The sequence below is a fragment of the Anopheles arabiensis genome, chromosome 3 (genome assembly GCF_016920715.1).
Source record: "Anopheles arabiensis isolate DONGOLA chromosome 3, AaraD3, whole genome shotgun sequence".
Lineage (NCBI taxonomy): Eukaryota > Metazoa > Arthropoda > Insecta > Diptera > Culicidae > Anopheles > Anopheles arabiensis.
The window spans coordinates 72,833,260-72,849,472 of NC_053518.1; the positions used below are offsets into that span (position 1 = coordinate 72,833,260).

The 16,213-nt window shown below is 45.0% G+C and overlaps 2 protein-coding genes across 5 annotated transcripts; one reads left to right on the forward strand and one right to left on the reverse strand.

Moving 5' to 3' along the window:
* Positions 1 to 8,924: 8,924 nt before the first annotated feature.
* Positions 8,925 to 12,301, forward strand: LOC120902265 (reticulon-4-interacting protein 1, mitochondrial-like). Of its 4 annotated transcripts, none has more exons than XM_040310857.1 (8): positions 8,925 to 9,027; positions 9,105 to 9,340; positions 9,893 to 9,973; positions 10,067 to 10,220; positions 10,290 to 11,003; positions 11,109 to 11,117; positions 11,353 to 11,747; positions 11,812 to 12,301. In XM_040310857.1, exons 2-8 carry the CDS (start codon positions 9,293 to 9,295, stop codon positions 11,896 to 11,898), a joined length of 1,488 nt encoding a protein of 495 aa, XP_040166791.1. In that variant the 5' UTR covers positions 8,925 to 9,027; positions 9,105 to 9,292; the 3' UTR covers positions 11,899 to 12,301. The 4 variants fall into 4 exon arrangements, with proteins under 4 accessions (XP_040166791.1, XP_040166792.1, XP_040166793.1 ...); XM_040310858.1 differs by having other exon boundaries at positions 8,925 to 9,023; XM_040310859.1 differs by lacking the exon at positions 11,109 to 11,117.
* Positions 12,302 to 12,310: 9 nt separating this feature from the next.
* On the reverse strand, positions 12,311 to 14,195 carry LOC120902266 (eukaryotic translation initiation factor 2 subunit 1). Its single transcript, XM_040310861.1, has 4 exons — positions 14,091 to 14,195; positions 13,296 to 13,782; positions 12,983 to 13,215; positions 12,311 to 12,907 (listed from the first exon to the last, which is right to left on the reverse strand). Exons 2-4 carry the CDS (start codon positions 13,757 to 13,759, stop codon positions 12,579 to 12,581), a joined length of 1,026 nt encoding a protein of 341 aa, XP_040166795.1. The 5' UTR covers positions 13,760 to 13,782; positions 14,091 to 14,195; the 3' UTR covers positions 12,311 to 12,578.
* Between the last annotated feature and the right edge of the window lie 2,018 nt (positions 14,196 to 16,213).

The window sequence follows — 16,213 nt, forward strand, 5'->3', positions numbered from 1 at the left end:
ATTTAATATTAAGGCAAATAATTTTAGGTTCTAGAAGGCATTTTTAATTAGTTTCAAATAACAAAATTGTTTGTAAAATTACCGTAGCACTTAAGTGTTCAACAACATTCAAAACAACATACTGTGTAGACTGCAGAGAGCCACGTTGTTCCGTTGTTCTTTATTTTATTACGCTTACTTGTGTTCTAGCACACATTAATGGATCAAAGCTCTGCCTGTTTAAACACAACAAACATTCATTACACGGTAATGCAATCATCACCTACCAGCTACCAGCTAATGCAGGCTGGCCATTTTCAGTTAATTAAATCTTTCTCACGCAATCTTACGCACAGCAGCTCGAGGCCACAGGATCAGGAAGTGAGACTTTGCCACACTGTTGTACTTCACACACTTTGAAGCCAGAAGTGCCAGCAGACGGGCAGAAGAAGCAACAAAAAAAGCCGGTGAAATGATGTGTTCTTTTATTTTTGCATCAGGCAGAGAGGAGAAAAAATCAGATAAAAAGAAGTCATGCATCACAGATTAGCACGGTAACGCTTCGTTTGACTGAGCCACCCCGGGGTGAAAGGGGCGCAGCAGAACCAGACGACACCTCAGCAGCACGCGGTGGAAATGCGCGTTTGTCAGATGTTGACCCTCCACAATTGGATTAAGTGAACGTGACAAGTCAAGATCGAGTCGCATCGCATTTTGAGCTCCTGTTTTACCAAGAAAGTTACGGAAATTAGTTCAATTTCAGAGTGATTTTTAGAAGCAAAGATACTGTGGATTTAATGCATGAAAATAACTCACAAATAAAGCAATAAGCTAACCACTAGGAAAATCAATTAATAATATTCCCAGCCCTTACTTTTGTCATTATGCAAATCTGTATCGCGTCCCCGTTCCTACCATTACTCAAACTATCACACTTGCACGGCAAAATGATACATTCAGCGTGCCCGTTTTGCAAATATTTTAATATTTGCGAAAAACTCCCGACCAGTCGGCCGACCGCCGATCGACTCCGCCCCTGATGTGTGTATGTGTCCCGCCGTGACGCCCTGGCTAATATTAATTTTAATGTTTTAATATTCTAGCCGCTTTGGCGAACCGTACGTGGTTTTGCGAAATGGCAGGACTCGCTGGCACCATGCAAGCACATGTACACTAAATGAAAAACGACCTACGCCAAAACATACGCCAAACACGCCCCGAACGCCATGGGAAAAATGTGCACAGATACACAGATACGCTCGCTTACACCGTTTGGCCTACCACGACGATGAAGACAGGGGAAGACGATAAGCATCTTTCCACCAGGACGAATCCAGCCGGCCGGGAATAGGGAGTAATGGGGAATTTTTATTGATGTTGGTACCCCTGCTGCATGGTATATTACAATATCGCCGACTGTGCTAGATCACATCCTCTACCAGCAACTCCGCGCGTTGTTGTGCATCACTTTGAACCCCTTACAGGACACCACGGACACGACCGTTTGCTCACTGTAGAAAGCCTATGTTTCGCCGCTCTTGACTGTATCTATTCAGCTTAAAGTGCGAGGCAAAACATGTAGAGAGACGACACTCACACGCACACACGCACACTACGACAGAGTCGAGAAGGCGAATTTTCCGACCTGCTGAAAGAGATGAAACGCTAACACGGTTTACGCTAACGTGCGTACTAATTGGCTTCTTCAGCGCGCGATGCGGCCGCTTGCAGGTGAATTGAGATTGGCCTAATTTTGTGCCGGTCGCTCTTCAGTCTTCAGCTCAGTGTACTGTCTTTTGCCAGCATACTTGTCGGATTGTATGTTGTTTTTCCTATTTCACTGTTTTAAGTGTATTGTAGAAACGATTTCACTTGAAATTGGAGGATTTAAAATTGTTTAAATGAAAACAAAGCATTTGAAATTCAAAGTAATTCAGTAAGTTTACACAGTTAAGGCACCTTCGTTGCATTCTTTATTAGAACAGCGTAATTTAAAATACGATTGTGTTTGTTGTTTTACTGTGTTCTTGTCATTATTTTCATTGTTTCAACTCAACAACCTTATTCTTAATGTTTAACTTGATGCATTAGACTCCTATTTTGCTACCGTTTTTGCTTTGTTTGTGTTTTCCTAAGTCTTTCTGCGTTTCATTCTAGTATTGAGATTTTTATATTTTATTTGTTTCCTTTTAATTGTATTCCTTCTTTCCATTTTAGTTTTAGTTTATTCATCATTAATATTTTAATCGTTGTCTTGTTTTCTTTTAACCTAGTTTAGTTTTACTTTATAAGATTGAAAAACTTACTTAAAAAATTTAGTCACAATGCGTACTTACAACATATTGAATGCAATTATTTATTTGACCAAAACTGTATGTTCTATTGTCCTTGATAATTTTGTTATTTTGTGTACATTCGATTGGCACTCAATGTTTTCCGATGCTTTTAGTTTGTTTTACTCTGAGTGTTTTTTTATTAAGTTCATTGCGTGGAGTATTACTATTCACTTAAGAGCTTTACTTGTTGATATTGTACAATGTTTTTATTTGTTTCACTATCCAATTTTGTTTATTTTCTTGACTAATCATGCCAACTTTTTTGTTTTAAGACATACTTATTGACTCTTATTATGTACTTGTGGCTTTCAGGTTAATTTTTGGTGCAGTTTGCTAATCTCTACGATACTTAAGTTTATCTTTATCTCATATAACATCTGATTTCTCTTAAACGAGGTTTGAAACTACATTCTAAAATAACTACCGCTTTTGTTTGTGGCATATGATACACACTTTTGTACGATTGCATCTCAGTTTAACAAAAAACATGGTTTCAACAAGATTTATTTTTGTTGCAATATCCAATATATGCAATATGCAATATCCAAATTCTACATTAAAAAAGGCAAATTCCAACCTGCTACCATAATTCATAAATAACTCACCCACTGGTGTAGAAACAATGTAAAACCAAACGCCCTGGCACACACAGAAAAATACATTCTTTTACACCGGCTCAGTTAATGCCGGGCGTAGTCAGTTCGGCGATCGCCAGGCCGCTAAAAACTTATGCTAATATTTGCCCGAAATCAACCATCACTCTTCACCAGGCCTGGTTAGTACTCGTCTGCTGTGCGTGGAACTTCATTTTTATGATATTAAATCGGCGTGTGTGTGTGTGTGTGTGTGTGTGTGTGTGTGTATGAAAAAAATATTACACATTAATTAACAATTTTTGGGGTTGTTGTGTTGAGCGAGCCACCAGACAGATACACATCATCGATCCAGCATGCAGTGAGGAGGCTGGCAGGAAAACGCCCCGAACGCGCCCCGATGATGAACAACCGGCACAAAAACACCTCCTGTCACGGGACAGCTTCGGAACCGGGTACGGGGCAGTTGTAAGACAACACGCACGCACCATCGAGAGTCGGTTGACCGATGACGACCAACGAGATGGAGCACCAAACCAAACGGTAGCGCTGATGCTGCTGCTGCTGATGCTGTGCAGAGTGCAGAGTATTGATTTAATGTAAATAAAGATGTCAAACTGTGGTAATAAGATTGATGACGAAATGATAGCCACCAAGGGGATGAGGTTTTTCTTGCTTTTGTTATTGTTCGTGGTGGTTGGTGGACTTCGGACAACGTCCAGCAACGTCCCGGTTATAAGCTGGATTTGTGCTGGTGTAGTTGACAGAACAGCCGCCAGAAATAATCCAATAATCAAACGAAAATTTCGCCAAAATTTGTCATCGTGAAGCTCTAATTTGTTGAGATTTATAAAAGGAGATTTATGAATTTGTTCCAAAAATTTGGGATTTTGTTAAAACATTTAAACAACCCTCCAAAAAAATGTCAATAGTTCCTCAAAGTCTCTTCATTTACTAGACTTTAGCCATAACAAACCGTAAATAATATCCCAAAATGTTCACTATTTCGTCCACTATTTCGTCCTCGGTCAACGTTTGCACCGCACTATGTACATGACGAATAGTTTGTGTGCGTGTGTGTATCTGCTGCCGTGGAGGACACAGTTGACACTGAAGCTTATACTGGTCACTGTTTTATGTTGACCGGACTGGGGACGGGAAAATTATTCATCCCGATCCCGATCCCGTCCCTGTTATTGTTGTTGTTGTTGTTGACCAGCGTGGTCACACTATCCCACCCCACCCAGCGGGAGCGGACAGTCGCGGCACTGGGACCTGGACCGTACCCGACACACTACACTGACACTCTCTGCCAGACCCTCCATAATGTATGCATACTTGATTAGGATAAATATATTTACAAATTTTCACTTTGCCATCGAGTGCCCCCGATGGGCAGGATTGGCGTCTGGCTGCCGTATTTGAGAGTATTTGCAAGTGCCAAATACGTCGGCCCCGGCACCAGCTGTTGTTGGCGGCAGTTATGTGCAGTTGCAGACCGGTAGCGTAAAACCATCGATGGCCCGCAAAAGCGTTTGGAGGAAACGGCCCGTGTGCTCTAAGCCGTGCCTTTGAGCCCGGGCGAGAGAGTTTGTGAATATTTGTCATACTTAACATTGCATTATACTTGCACGGCCATGTGAACCGAGTGAACCGGACCGAAGGTTTGCGCTGTATATTGTCCGGTCGAGGGTGTGTGATGCACACACGCACACACAAACACTGTATCAAGCATGTCTAGAAATGGGGGTTTTTTGAAAAATTAGCTAACACCATCTTTGGGTTGGGCGGCGTGAGTCAGCCGCCCACTCGCCCCAACAATCATCATCATCATAAACAATCAAAGGCGCGCCACTAATATTGTTCAGCGACAGCTTTTCCGAAACTTCCGTGCTCGGTCGTGCTGGCCCACCTAATGACTCTGCAGTTGCTGATGTGCTGGATGTACTAATTAATGATGCAAAGTTGTGATTTTTCCACCAAACGAGAGAGCCTTGCGGTGCGGTTGAGCAAGATCATCAACCAAGACTGCTGAAGGGATAGAGTCGGTCGGATGGGATTTTTCGGATGGGAGGACATGCCGAGATGATGAAGTCGAAGAAGTGTATGTGTATTAAGAGTTATTTAAGCGTTGTATAAGAGTTTTTTTGGTGGTGTAAATACTTCTTCTTCTTCTTCTTTGGCTCAACAACCGATGTCGGTCAAGGCCTGCCTGTACCCACTTGTGGGCTTGGCTTTCAGTGACTAATTGATTCCCCCCCATAGCAGGATAGTCAGTCCTACGTATGGCGGCGCGGTCTATTTGGGGATTGAACCCATGACGGGCATGTTGTTAAGTCGTACGAGTTGACGACTGTACTACGAGACCGGCTAAACCGGTGTAAATACTATCCCATTTCAAAACAGTCTATCGGGCTGTGACTATGGCTTAGAAAAGCTCCTATTAACCCGAACCATTAAATGCAATATCAGCATAAAGCTTTGGAATTATTTTCACACACACACACACACACACACACACACACACACACACACACACACACACACACACACCGCAACGCACACCATGATTGACAGAGCCCATGAATTTATTACATTTCAATTGAGCCGTGAAACTGCTGCTCATGGCGGCTGTTTAACAAACAGCAACAAATAAACAACGATCGTCGCTATGGCAACCGCGGGGTGTGTGTGTTCGAGAGCGAGAGAGAGCGAGATAGAGTAGAGTGCAGAACCAGAAAGGATCTCCGCGGGTTTGCACAACAAAAGCGAGCAAGAAAAAGTTGCTTTTTGTTAACAATTTCAAGCAAATCGTGTTCAAGCTGGTTTACGGTTTTCTCCATTCCTCTTCGTTCCGTCATTTCGCGAGCTGGAAGCAAAAATAAAAAAAAAAAACAAAAAGACCCCGGCTAGGCTCCTCCCACTTTGTGTCTCGGGTGCACGGGTTGCGCACTATGCATCGCGGCGGACAGATAAATTATTTAAAAATGCAAAGCATCCCTGTAAAAAGCTCTGCTGCTCTCGCTCACTCACTCGTACGCTTCCAGTAACGCTCCGCTTCGCTGTGGAACTTTATTTGCAGCTATGTGGAAGGAATATAATACAAACTAATAAAGAACGGTTTAGCTATTGCAACCCTTTCTTTGCAATGGGGGTTTTACTTATCATTTGAACGGTTTATTCGATCGATTTCATTGTGATTATTCCGCTACTGAGTATTTTTGGCTCGCTATCGATCCATTTTCCGGCAACAACAGCAAAAAACAAAGGCGAAAAACAGGATACAGTTCACCGTCTGCACCAACCTACCCCGGCCATACCGACCTTGAGGCAAACGACACAATTAAGCTATAAATTATACCAACCCATGCCCCAGAGTACCTCTTTTTGCATAAACCAAATGACCAAATGCGCTTGTACGGGCGCTGTTGCAACTGTAGTTTGCAAATTTCATTTTCCCTCTTTTTTTTTGTAACTCAACCCTATACAGCGGACACAAAAAAAATGTGAACAAGTCAGCATGACCGGACACGATCGATCGGCGTCTGGCAGAAGAAATAATTTATTCACACTCTCCGCACACTATAGTGTGGTCTGAAATGTACCCTCACGCGGCGGTTTTGTCGGTGTCAATAAATTTATAATTAATAACGCTTTACAGCAGCACAGCCACCGCCACCATCATGGGTTGGCCCGCTCCGTGCTTGTCACACTTTGGGACAACTACTTTAACAACGAAATGTAACAACCACACACACACACAAACACGCTAGCATGCACAAAAAATATTGAGCAAATAAAAATCATTATGTTTGTGCATAATCGTTCATCATTCGTGGTGGCGGTGAAAGCTGGCCGTATTGACTTTTTTCCTACTGTTGGAAGTTCGTCATCAATAATGAAGCACACTAAAACCAAACTGTAAATTGCAAACGATGGTTTGTGATTGAGTTTTGATTGCAAAAAGATTTAAAAAAAAATGCAGAATATCCATCAGAAATATCCATTTTCTGATTCGTGTTGTTGTTTACAGGAATGGCAATTTCATTTTTGTTGAGTAAAAACACTTTCTGCTTTTTATTTGGCTAGTTAAGTGGGCTTGGCTTTCAGTGACTTATTGTTACCATAGCAGGATAATCAGTCCTACGTATGGGGACACGGTCTATTCGGGGCTTGAATCCATGACTAGTTAAGTCGTTCGAGTTGACGACTGCCCCATCAGACCGGCCCAATATTGTAGGGTATTTTTATTGAGAAGACTTGTTTTAGTGTCTCTGTCCCAAATTGTAGTTATTTAGTAAAAAAAACTAATGCAAAATTACTTTAAAATGCAATATGATTACCCCTAAATCTCACTGGTCAAGAGAAATACGGTAGAATTTACGGTAGAGAAATACGGTAGAACATGAAGACACATGGTAGGGTGGTTATGTCCTATGCCTTTTACCAAATAACTCTAATTGCATGATGGCTTTGTTAACATAGGATACCAAGCGAATTGGCTAGTACTAGGAACTATCACACAATTTTTTGTTTGGTTTTTATATTTGGCTCCTTACGTGAAACTCTTCGAACACTTTAGAATTTGGCTCTTTCGGTTTACCGACCACTAGCCTACAACAAAATTGTCTAAAACCAATCCTATTCCTGAGCCATTGTCTACCAATCCGTTGTTTTCCGGCCATAATAACGAGCGTCTTGGTGCATAGGCGGATCAACCACTATGCTAACTAAGCGGTCACTTAGGGCCCCAAGATAGCAAGGAATCTCGAAAAAGGCCTCTCTGCAAGCTTACAATCAAATTTTTTATCTTAATATCTCTCGAATTGAAAATTCCTCAGTCAATCTTCCCACTGGATGCGTCAAGATGCACTCATGTTAATTTGCGTTCCCAAGCGCCACAGATTAAGCTTAAACGACTGGAAAATAAAATATGCATAGAAAAAAAACCAAAGCTCCCTAGCTTCATTGGTTTGCACAATATGTTAGAAAGGAATGACTAGCTACCTTGATACAATGTATGCACCTTGTTGAGATGTCAAAAGAAAAAAGAATAATAAAAATCTCTCTCTCTTGAACTTCAACCAGCAAAGAAGGTAGTTGTGCGTCGCTTCTCCTCTGGCATCCGAAATACATTGAAAATATCAAACAACCATCACAATAGATGGCGTATTACAACTCATCATTATATTGCTGTCCTTTTCTTGTAATGTATCTCGACAAGTTTCATCTAATCATGACCTATATAACCTTCTCACTTTCCAAGCAAAAATCTATATGAATGGTCGTGTGGGTCAGATACGTGGGTATCAACACCAACGACCATTACTCAAATCTCACTAACTTCAGTGCTGGTGGTTTACATAGGAGTTTAGTATTTAAACAATAGTATCGCCCTTCCAGTTCTAGCGATGCATAACTTCAATGCGAAACCATACAACAGTACAGAGGAAATGAGAAAGCTCTCCTGCGAGTGGAGCACTGGTTGAGTATCCCACCAACAGATGGCGCCACGAGCTTTTTGCTATTTTTAGAATGCATGATTCGTTTGCCGTCTGCTAAACGAAGTCTTTCTATATTCCGTTTAGGTTTAAAGCTTGAGTCGTTTAGAACCCGTTTAGTGGTCGTTTAGTAGATTTGTGGCACTTGGGTTAAATGGTTGCTCAATAGATTCCGCTTTTACAGGTCTTTATATTGCTGTACTTTTCATCTAATGAGTTTTGCCTACCTTCAACCGGTCATAGCCTTAACAGCCTGGCTCTTGTGCTTAAATACATTGGGAGGTTAATTTAATTTAATTTAGGTTAATAATGTTTAAAAAACACATAGAGCCATTATTTTTGAATTTCCCTTCTAAAATTAACACATTAACACAATTGCATACACAACGAAACGCCCACCCATTTCCGGAAAGCTTTCCGTTCGTTCGTTTTCTATCGTTCGTTCGTCGTATCGTTCGACGGTCGCAATACACACCTGCCCTTGTCCAGTTCGCATGTCCACCGGCAGCGCCCAGTGTGCGGGCACGGTTTGTTTTGATTAGTGCGCTTTGTTCGTCCGTTCTTCACAGTCAGCGAAACGCTGGTAGAAAGGAAAACACAAGAAACTAGTGAAAGTGGGTGTGTGATTTTGTAGTTCAATTCCTTTAGTTTACTTGTAGCCCTTCAAAACTAACCTTTTGTGTGCTTTTTTTTAGGACAAAACAATGGAATTGTAAAGAGACAGACAGACACACATACCACTGTTGTGCCAGCACGCGAACGGAAGGACATGAGACACGGTAACAGCATTGCATGGGTACAGGCAGGAGTGAGCAAATAGTTACAGTACAGCTGGATACGATACCGTGTGTGGCGGCAGCAAGCACGAACTAACCCCACCCAAATGGATGCGGCCAAACAGCGAGTGGGTGATGTGGTCGGAGCTGTAAAGGTAATGCGCAAACCCTTGCGCGGGTCCTCCCCAGCAGGAGGAGAGTGGTTTCGATGTGGTTTCTCCCGTGTGCTTTGGATGTTTGATGTCGGTCGAAGCAATCACTAACCTTCTTTCCTCATTTTCCCCCCTTAATCGTTGTGGTGTGGTGTATCCCTCCCTTTCATTCCCTTCCCCACTCCCGAGGTCTGTTTTACTAACCGGCGCAAATGTCTTATGTAATCAATGTAATCACGAAAATGGTGTGTTCTTACCGATCGTATCGTATATAGTCTGTGTCTACTTTTTTAACCCCTTCATTTGCTTGCACGCTGGAATGGTAACGCTACTAACGTTAGCTATCGATGTAACTGTATATAAGAGCGGGACCACAGCCAAACACGCTTTCGTCTAATAACAACACACAAAAAACAACCGACCGATCGAGGCTAGTGTGTGTATGTGCTTTTATGTGCATTTACTGTGTTGCTGCCCCAATTTTCTAAAAGCCAAAAACAAACCAAAAAACCGTGTCCCGTTCCGTTTCCGCTATATTTCGCCCCGAATCCCAAGAATAACCTAAGCATGGCAACCGAAAGCGGTCTACGCGTGGTGCGCCAATACTCCGACGAGGGACGTACGCTAGCACTGCGAGTAAGGAACACCAGATGCGGCAAGTGCCGTCGATGATTGACACGTGTTTTACATTAACACAAACCAACCCCTTTTTGGTTCGTTTACCCCCAGACGCTGAGCGAAGCAAACAGTGAGGCAGGGACGGTGGTGCGTAACGCGTGGAGCAGCTTCATCCAGCTGGTGCAGCGCTTGAAGACGTCGGCCCGGGAAGTGCTGGACCCGTCGGTGCTGTACGAAGAGCTGCGCATATTTTTCCGCGATGAAAGTAAGTGATCATAACGGCTTTAAAACACGGACCACAAAAGTCACTTTTTCCGCCTCTTTTTCCTCCCAGTCGCTCGAAATAACGCATTCGCGATCCTGATCGGTCTCGGGTTCGGTACGACCGGCGGCTTCATGCTGGGCATGTGGCTGGCCCGACCCCACCTGCCCACGCCGATCATGAAATCGATCGCGTCCACCTCGTTCCGCGATCCGGACAATGTGGTCGTCTGCCAGACGGCGGTGCCCCAGTTCCAGTCCGCCTCCGACATACTGGTGCGGGTGCGGGCGGCCTCCCTCAACCGGATCGATCGGCGCATCGCGTTCGGGTATGGGCGCACGCTGCGGCGCATGATACGCACCTACAACAGTACGTACGATCCGGAGCTGCCGCTCGTGCTGGGACGTTCCTGTGCCGGAATCGTGGAAGCGGTCGGTACCGGCTCGAAGAGTGGGCTAGAGATCGGGGACGAGGTGTGGCTCGCGACGCACTGGTACGAGCCGGGCGTGGCGTCCGAGTTTGTGGTCGTGCCGGAAACGCGCGTCTCGCGCAAACCGTTTCTGATTGGGTTCGAGGGTGCGGCCAGCCTGCCGTACAGTGGTTCGATCGCGCTTAACCTGCTCGACGAGCACCACCTGACCGAGCACACGTGCAAGGGCCGGCAGATTCTGGTGCAGGACGCGTGCTCGCCGGTCGGGTGCGTCATCACGCAGCTGGTGCACAAGTGGGGCGCCCACGTGACGGCCACCTGCCACACGCGCTCGGTGCCGGTGATCAACAATCTCGGTAAGTATCTCGGCCGAGTTCGGTGACCTCAGGGAAGGCACGGTGGTAGTGGTGGTAGAAGCTAATGTACTCTTGTTTCGATTTTCGTTTCGATTGCTCTGCAAGAGGAAAGAGGTAAATGGCCAGTTTTTTTGTTTCTCTAACCTAAGCACGTTACCAGCAATTCCATGTTATGGCAGGGCCGAATGTAAGTGTTTCGAGTGAACGAATTTAATAATTGCAAAATTGTGCAGCCCTTGGATAACATTTAATTGCGAAAAAATCATCCTTAAAGATGCTTGTAAAAACTCTTCTTATTGTGCTACTGACCCCCACAAACGTCCCCATTTTTCCCCCCCAAATCCCACAGGTGCGGCGGACATCATCACCTTCGACAACGAGCACTTCCGGTCGAACTTTATCGACGTGAACGTGGAAAAGTCCAACTTCATCAACGAGCTGACGTCGCGGCCCAAGTTCCACTACATCTTTCTCACCACCCGGCTCGGGTACGATTACAAGTTTCTCGAAAAGTTCCTTACCAAAGACGGTGTGATAGTGGACGCGGTCGAGCCGGAACAGTCCACCGACGATTACGGCGTGGTCGGGCGCTTCTTTCTCGGCACGTACGTACGGTGCCGGAAGGTGGCCGCGGTGCTGTTCCGCACCAGCGTCGACTGGGGCGGCCCACACCTGTGCCATTTCGTGCTGGAACGGTTGGCCGGCTTCGTGAACGATGAAACGCTCAAAACGGTCGTCGATCGGGTAACGTTTTTTTGCTGGTGGTTTTGATTATTCGTCTTTGTCTAATGGCTTCCCGTTTTTTCAGGTCTACACACCGAACGAAGTGGAACGAGCGCTGGAACACATTTGCAGCGAGAAAAGCATCGGCAGTACGATCATCAGCTTCCGGTAGACGGAAGCGGAGTAGGCTACGATCGCGAAAAGCGAACTGAACCACGATTGCTTGCCCGACCACTGACTGAATAGGGAATATCTTGGAATACTACGATGAAAGCCTTCATTCTTCTTCTTTTTTTAACGAAACCGTTTTCTTCCCCCCGCAACCGGCTGATTATACTTAGATAGATGTTTTGTTTGTTTGTTTGTTGTTTTTAAACTGATTAGGTCCAATTTTTTAGCCACGATTTTCTTATTAATGTTCTTCCGACCAGACCAGACTGGGCCCCCGTTTTTTGGCCATCGATTTTTCTCGCATGGGGGGCGCACCGCACGCACGGTCGCTTTTGACAACGATTCGATAATCGAGAATAATAAAAAAAAAAAGTAATAAACAAAGGAAAGCGTGCAAAGACCGAGTCCAAGCGTTCGGAGTTTAGAATGTTATTTATACCGATTTAATACAAATCATCCACGTGTGTTGTAGTGTGTAAATCTGTGAAGGAAATTTGGGTTGCTGTTGCAGAAGCGAACCACCATCATCCAATCGACTTTTTCCGGCGAACGCTTTTCCACGCCCGACGATTATTCATCCACGGAATCTTTACTCCGCTGCTAGCGGCGGCCGGCAGGATGATGTGCATTGTCATCTCCACCACCACCATTGACATCCCCATCCTCATGCTGTGTGCCAAATTATTCCTCCTGCTTGTCGTCCTCCTCGTCGCCGCTACCCTCGAACTCGATATCCTTATCGTCCTTGTCGTCGGCACCGTCGTCGTCCATCTTGTACTTGATGCCGACCTCGTTGTCATCCTCCTCGTCGCCGGACACTTCGGCGTTCTCTGCCTCGGCCCGCTCCATCTTCCGTGCCAGATCTGCCTCATCGGTGGCGGTCACCACCTTCGGTGCCATCTGCACCTTGAACACGCCGCCGAGCTTCTCGATCGTCTCTTTGATGACCTCAATCGCCGATTCGAGCGCCTTCAGTCCGTCCGCCTTTTCCGGCGTGGATGTGGTCATTACTAAAAGGGGGGGGGAAAGAAAGTGTGAGAAAAATGGTACGATTGGTTTTTTCCACCACACACACACACACATACCGTAGAGCGGGGGAGCGATGAGGTTAATCTTAATCGGTAGCTCTTCCGTGGACAGTGCCAGCCCGGCACGGAGCGCCGTCTTGACGGCATCGATACCCTCGTACCCGTAGCAGGCGCACTCGATGTCGGCCCGAATTTTCACCGCCTGCGACACGAGCTTGCGCTGGATGTTGCTGAGCAGCGATTCTTTCACCTCCGGCTCGAGGCCGCACTCGTCCAGCAGCGAAGGATCACTAGAATGGGAGTGAGAAAACCACCAACAATCCGTTAGCTTAACCACGCACAACCGAATCGAAAAGCAGGGTACACATACACGGCACACTGCTTGAACACATCGAACGCGGTCACTTTGTAGTTGTGCTTCTCCTCGAAGTACCACGCCGTCTTCTCGTACAGCTCCTCCAGCTTCTGGTTGTCGAAGCCCATAATGTCGGCCACGTGGCGCAGGATCGAGTTGACCGCCTTCGCCTTGGAGAACCGCTCCGTACACTTCTCCACATCCTCGGGCGAGACGCGCCGCTTGGACAGATCGATGTAGCCCTTGTTTTTGTCGACGCGGATCACCACCACCGGTTCCGTTTTGCCGACGCGGATCAGTTTGTTGATCGAGCGGATGCGCCGGCGGGACAGCTCGGACAGCAGTATCATGCCCTCGATGTTGTTGTACTCGAGCAGGTAAACGTACGCGCCCATCTCGGCGATCGAGCGCACGTTCACCATCACCACATCCTCCACCTCCGGGTACTTTTGTTTGTAAAACCGACACGATAACGTCATGTTGCTGCCGTTGCTTGCAAGTCCTGCAAATGGAAATCGTTTCGAGCTGTTAGTGGTCCATGTGTTTTTTTGTTTTTCACTCGTTGGTAGATTTTTTTTGTATTCCGGCGCACTCCGCGTATGGAATGTGCCGGTCAGTCAGCTACACAGCTACAGTGGTATTGGTAGGCGGCGCAGCCAGCATTCAGCGCCCGCAACCCTTCGCACAGGACGGTGTCGGTCGTGGCCGAAACAATGAAATTCAAAGGGCTGGCGGCTTAAAAACGACACTCTTCCATTCGCCCGAAGGTTCACGGCCGTTTTACGCTTGGTTTTAGCGAAATATACTCACTTTTTACCACGAAAAACTGTGTTAAAAGAGCTGATGCAATTTCACATGTGGCAAACGCCTTGGATGACAGAGACAGAGGGAGAGAAAACAACAGGAGCCGTTGCGTTTGACGTTTCGAACAGTGTGGCCAGATTATTTTGGCGGTTTTCGGTAGGCGCATCAAAATTTTATCGGTAGTTTTCGGTAGGTTAAAACTCGAAACTTTAAAGAAGTAAAAGCGAAAGAATGTTAAGCGAGATAGGGGGGGGGGGGGGGTACTAATACGCAAAAAGAAAGTTCCATCTCACGAGAATATGCATCATTTATTAAGGATATGGATTAGATTTGGTTCATCGATGAAGATTTTTCTGAAGTGTCGATCTGAAAATTGGAATTCTAAGCCAAAGAAGGACTACGATGCACATTTTTTTTTCTCAGTGGTGACAAGTTCTTTTTCTCGGGGCTCCACGCGACCACTCAGGGCCGCAGCAGTGCTCCTTTGGATACGATCTTATCGTACATGCTGTCATTTGGTTTTCACTAGATTATTTAGATTGATTTAATTGTTCGGCTGAGTTTTGTAGTTCGATGATCAAAAATTGAGATTTTTTCCTTCAAACCCTAGATATATATATACATCGGTATTTCTGGTCACTTTGCCCACAGGGCAAGGCGAGCTTTTTGGCGGCCACAGTCGCAAAACCGTCGCAAAACGTCAAAACCGGCGTCGCATGTACTGCAAACCGACGTCGCCAGCGAGCGAAACTCGCAACAATTTCGAGGCGCTGGCGACGGTCGTTTTTGACGTTTTGCGACGGTTATTGACCTTTCAAGCGAGCTTTTGCCCTGGGAGCCAGTGTGGCCAGATTATATTAGCATTTCTGGATGATAAATTGATCATATCTATTGGAAGTAGTGCAGTCCACCAGCTTGGTACGGTTAGAAACAGAATGAAATGTATTTCATACAAAAACTTATAGCTACACAAATTCATAGGTTACTATAATTAAATTACTCATAACCCAAATACGGCTTACTATAATTCCAATAATATCTTCCAAGTAAGGGAAGGTAGGTAAAGACGGACACTGCGGGTAAGATGGACACTTCTCATAAATGCATCAAAATGTTAATTTGCGAAAAAATCAACAATGCAGCATCCTAACTTAAAGTTAAACAACACATTTGAGAACATTTTTGGCATATCCTATAACAAATTTTAAAAAAAGGTTCTCATTTTCAATCTCTCACTATAGAGCGTTACTTTTTCACTCCATAGTGAGACGATGTTGGTTAGTGAGTTGATGTTAGAGGCAGATAGCTTGAACGATTTTTGTACCGTGTTGATTTTTCCACACACTTTCCTCCGACATAGCGATTCATCGATGTAGGCGTTGGACGAAAAACGACAAACCATAAACAATCATTCAAATATCGTCCATACGTGTATAAAGTTATGTAAGGCCGCAAATACACAAATTCAGGATCAGTACACCGTCGAAAACTCCGAACAGAATTGGCTACTGCGAGCTGTCGAGAACCTCAAAGCGCTACGACTCATTAATCAGTACCTGTGCGAAAGACGCCGCGGATGGCGCTGACGATGTTTCCGAGTATGCCGCATTCAGGCGACTTTGTACAGATACAGCCAATGTGTCATATCCGCTGCCGAAATATTTTCCCTGGAGCACTCTTATGCTTTCGATGTGCAGGACAACGTATTAGTAAACGTGAACCGAGTGAACAACGAACAACGAAGTGTGTATTATGTAATTACCGCAGCAGTGGACAAATACGGTTTCACAGAACAATCCAGTGGAGAGGAGACACACAATAAACAAATATATTTCCTTGATGGACCTGGTGACACCGGGAATCCGTTTCGGCTCGAAACTATTCTAGGGTCCCAAGCGCCACAGATTAAGCTTAAACGACTGGAAAATTGAATATCCATAGAAAAAAATGAAAGCTCCACAGATTCATTGCTTTGATCAATAAATGGCGTATTACAACTCATCATTATATTGCTGTGATTTTCTTGCAATGTGTTTCGACAAGTTTCATCTTATCATGACCTATATAGCCTTCTAATATTATGAGCAAAAATCTATATGAATGGTCGTGTGGTCAGATACGTGGGTATC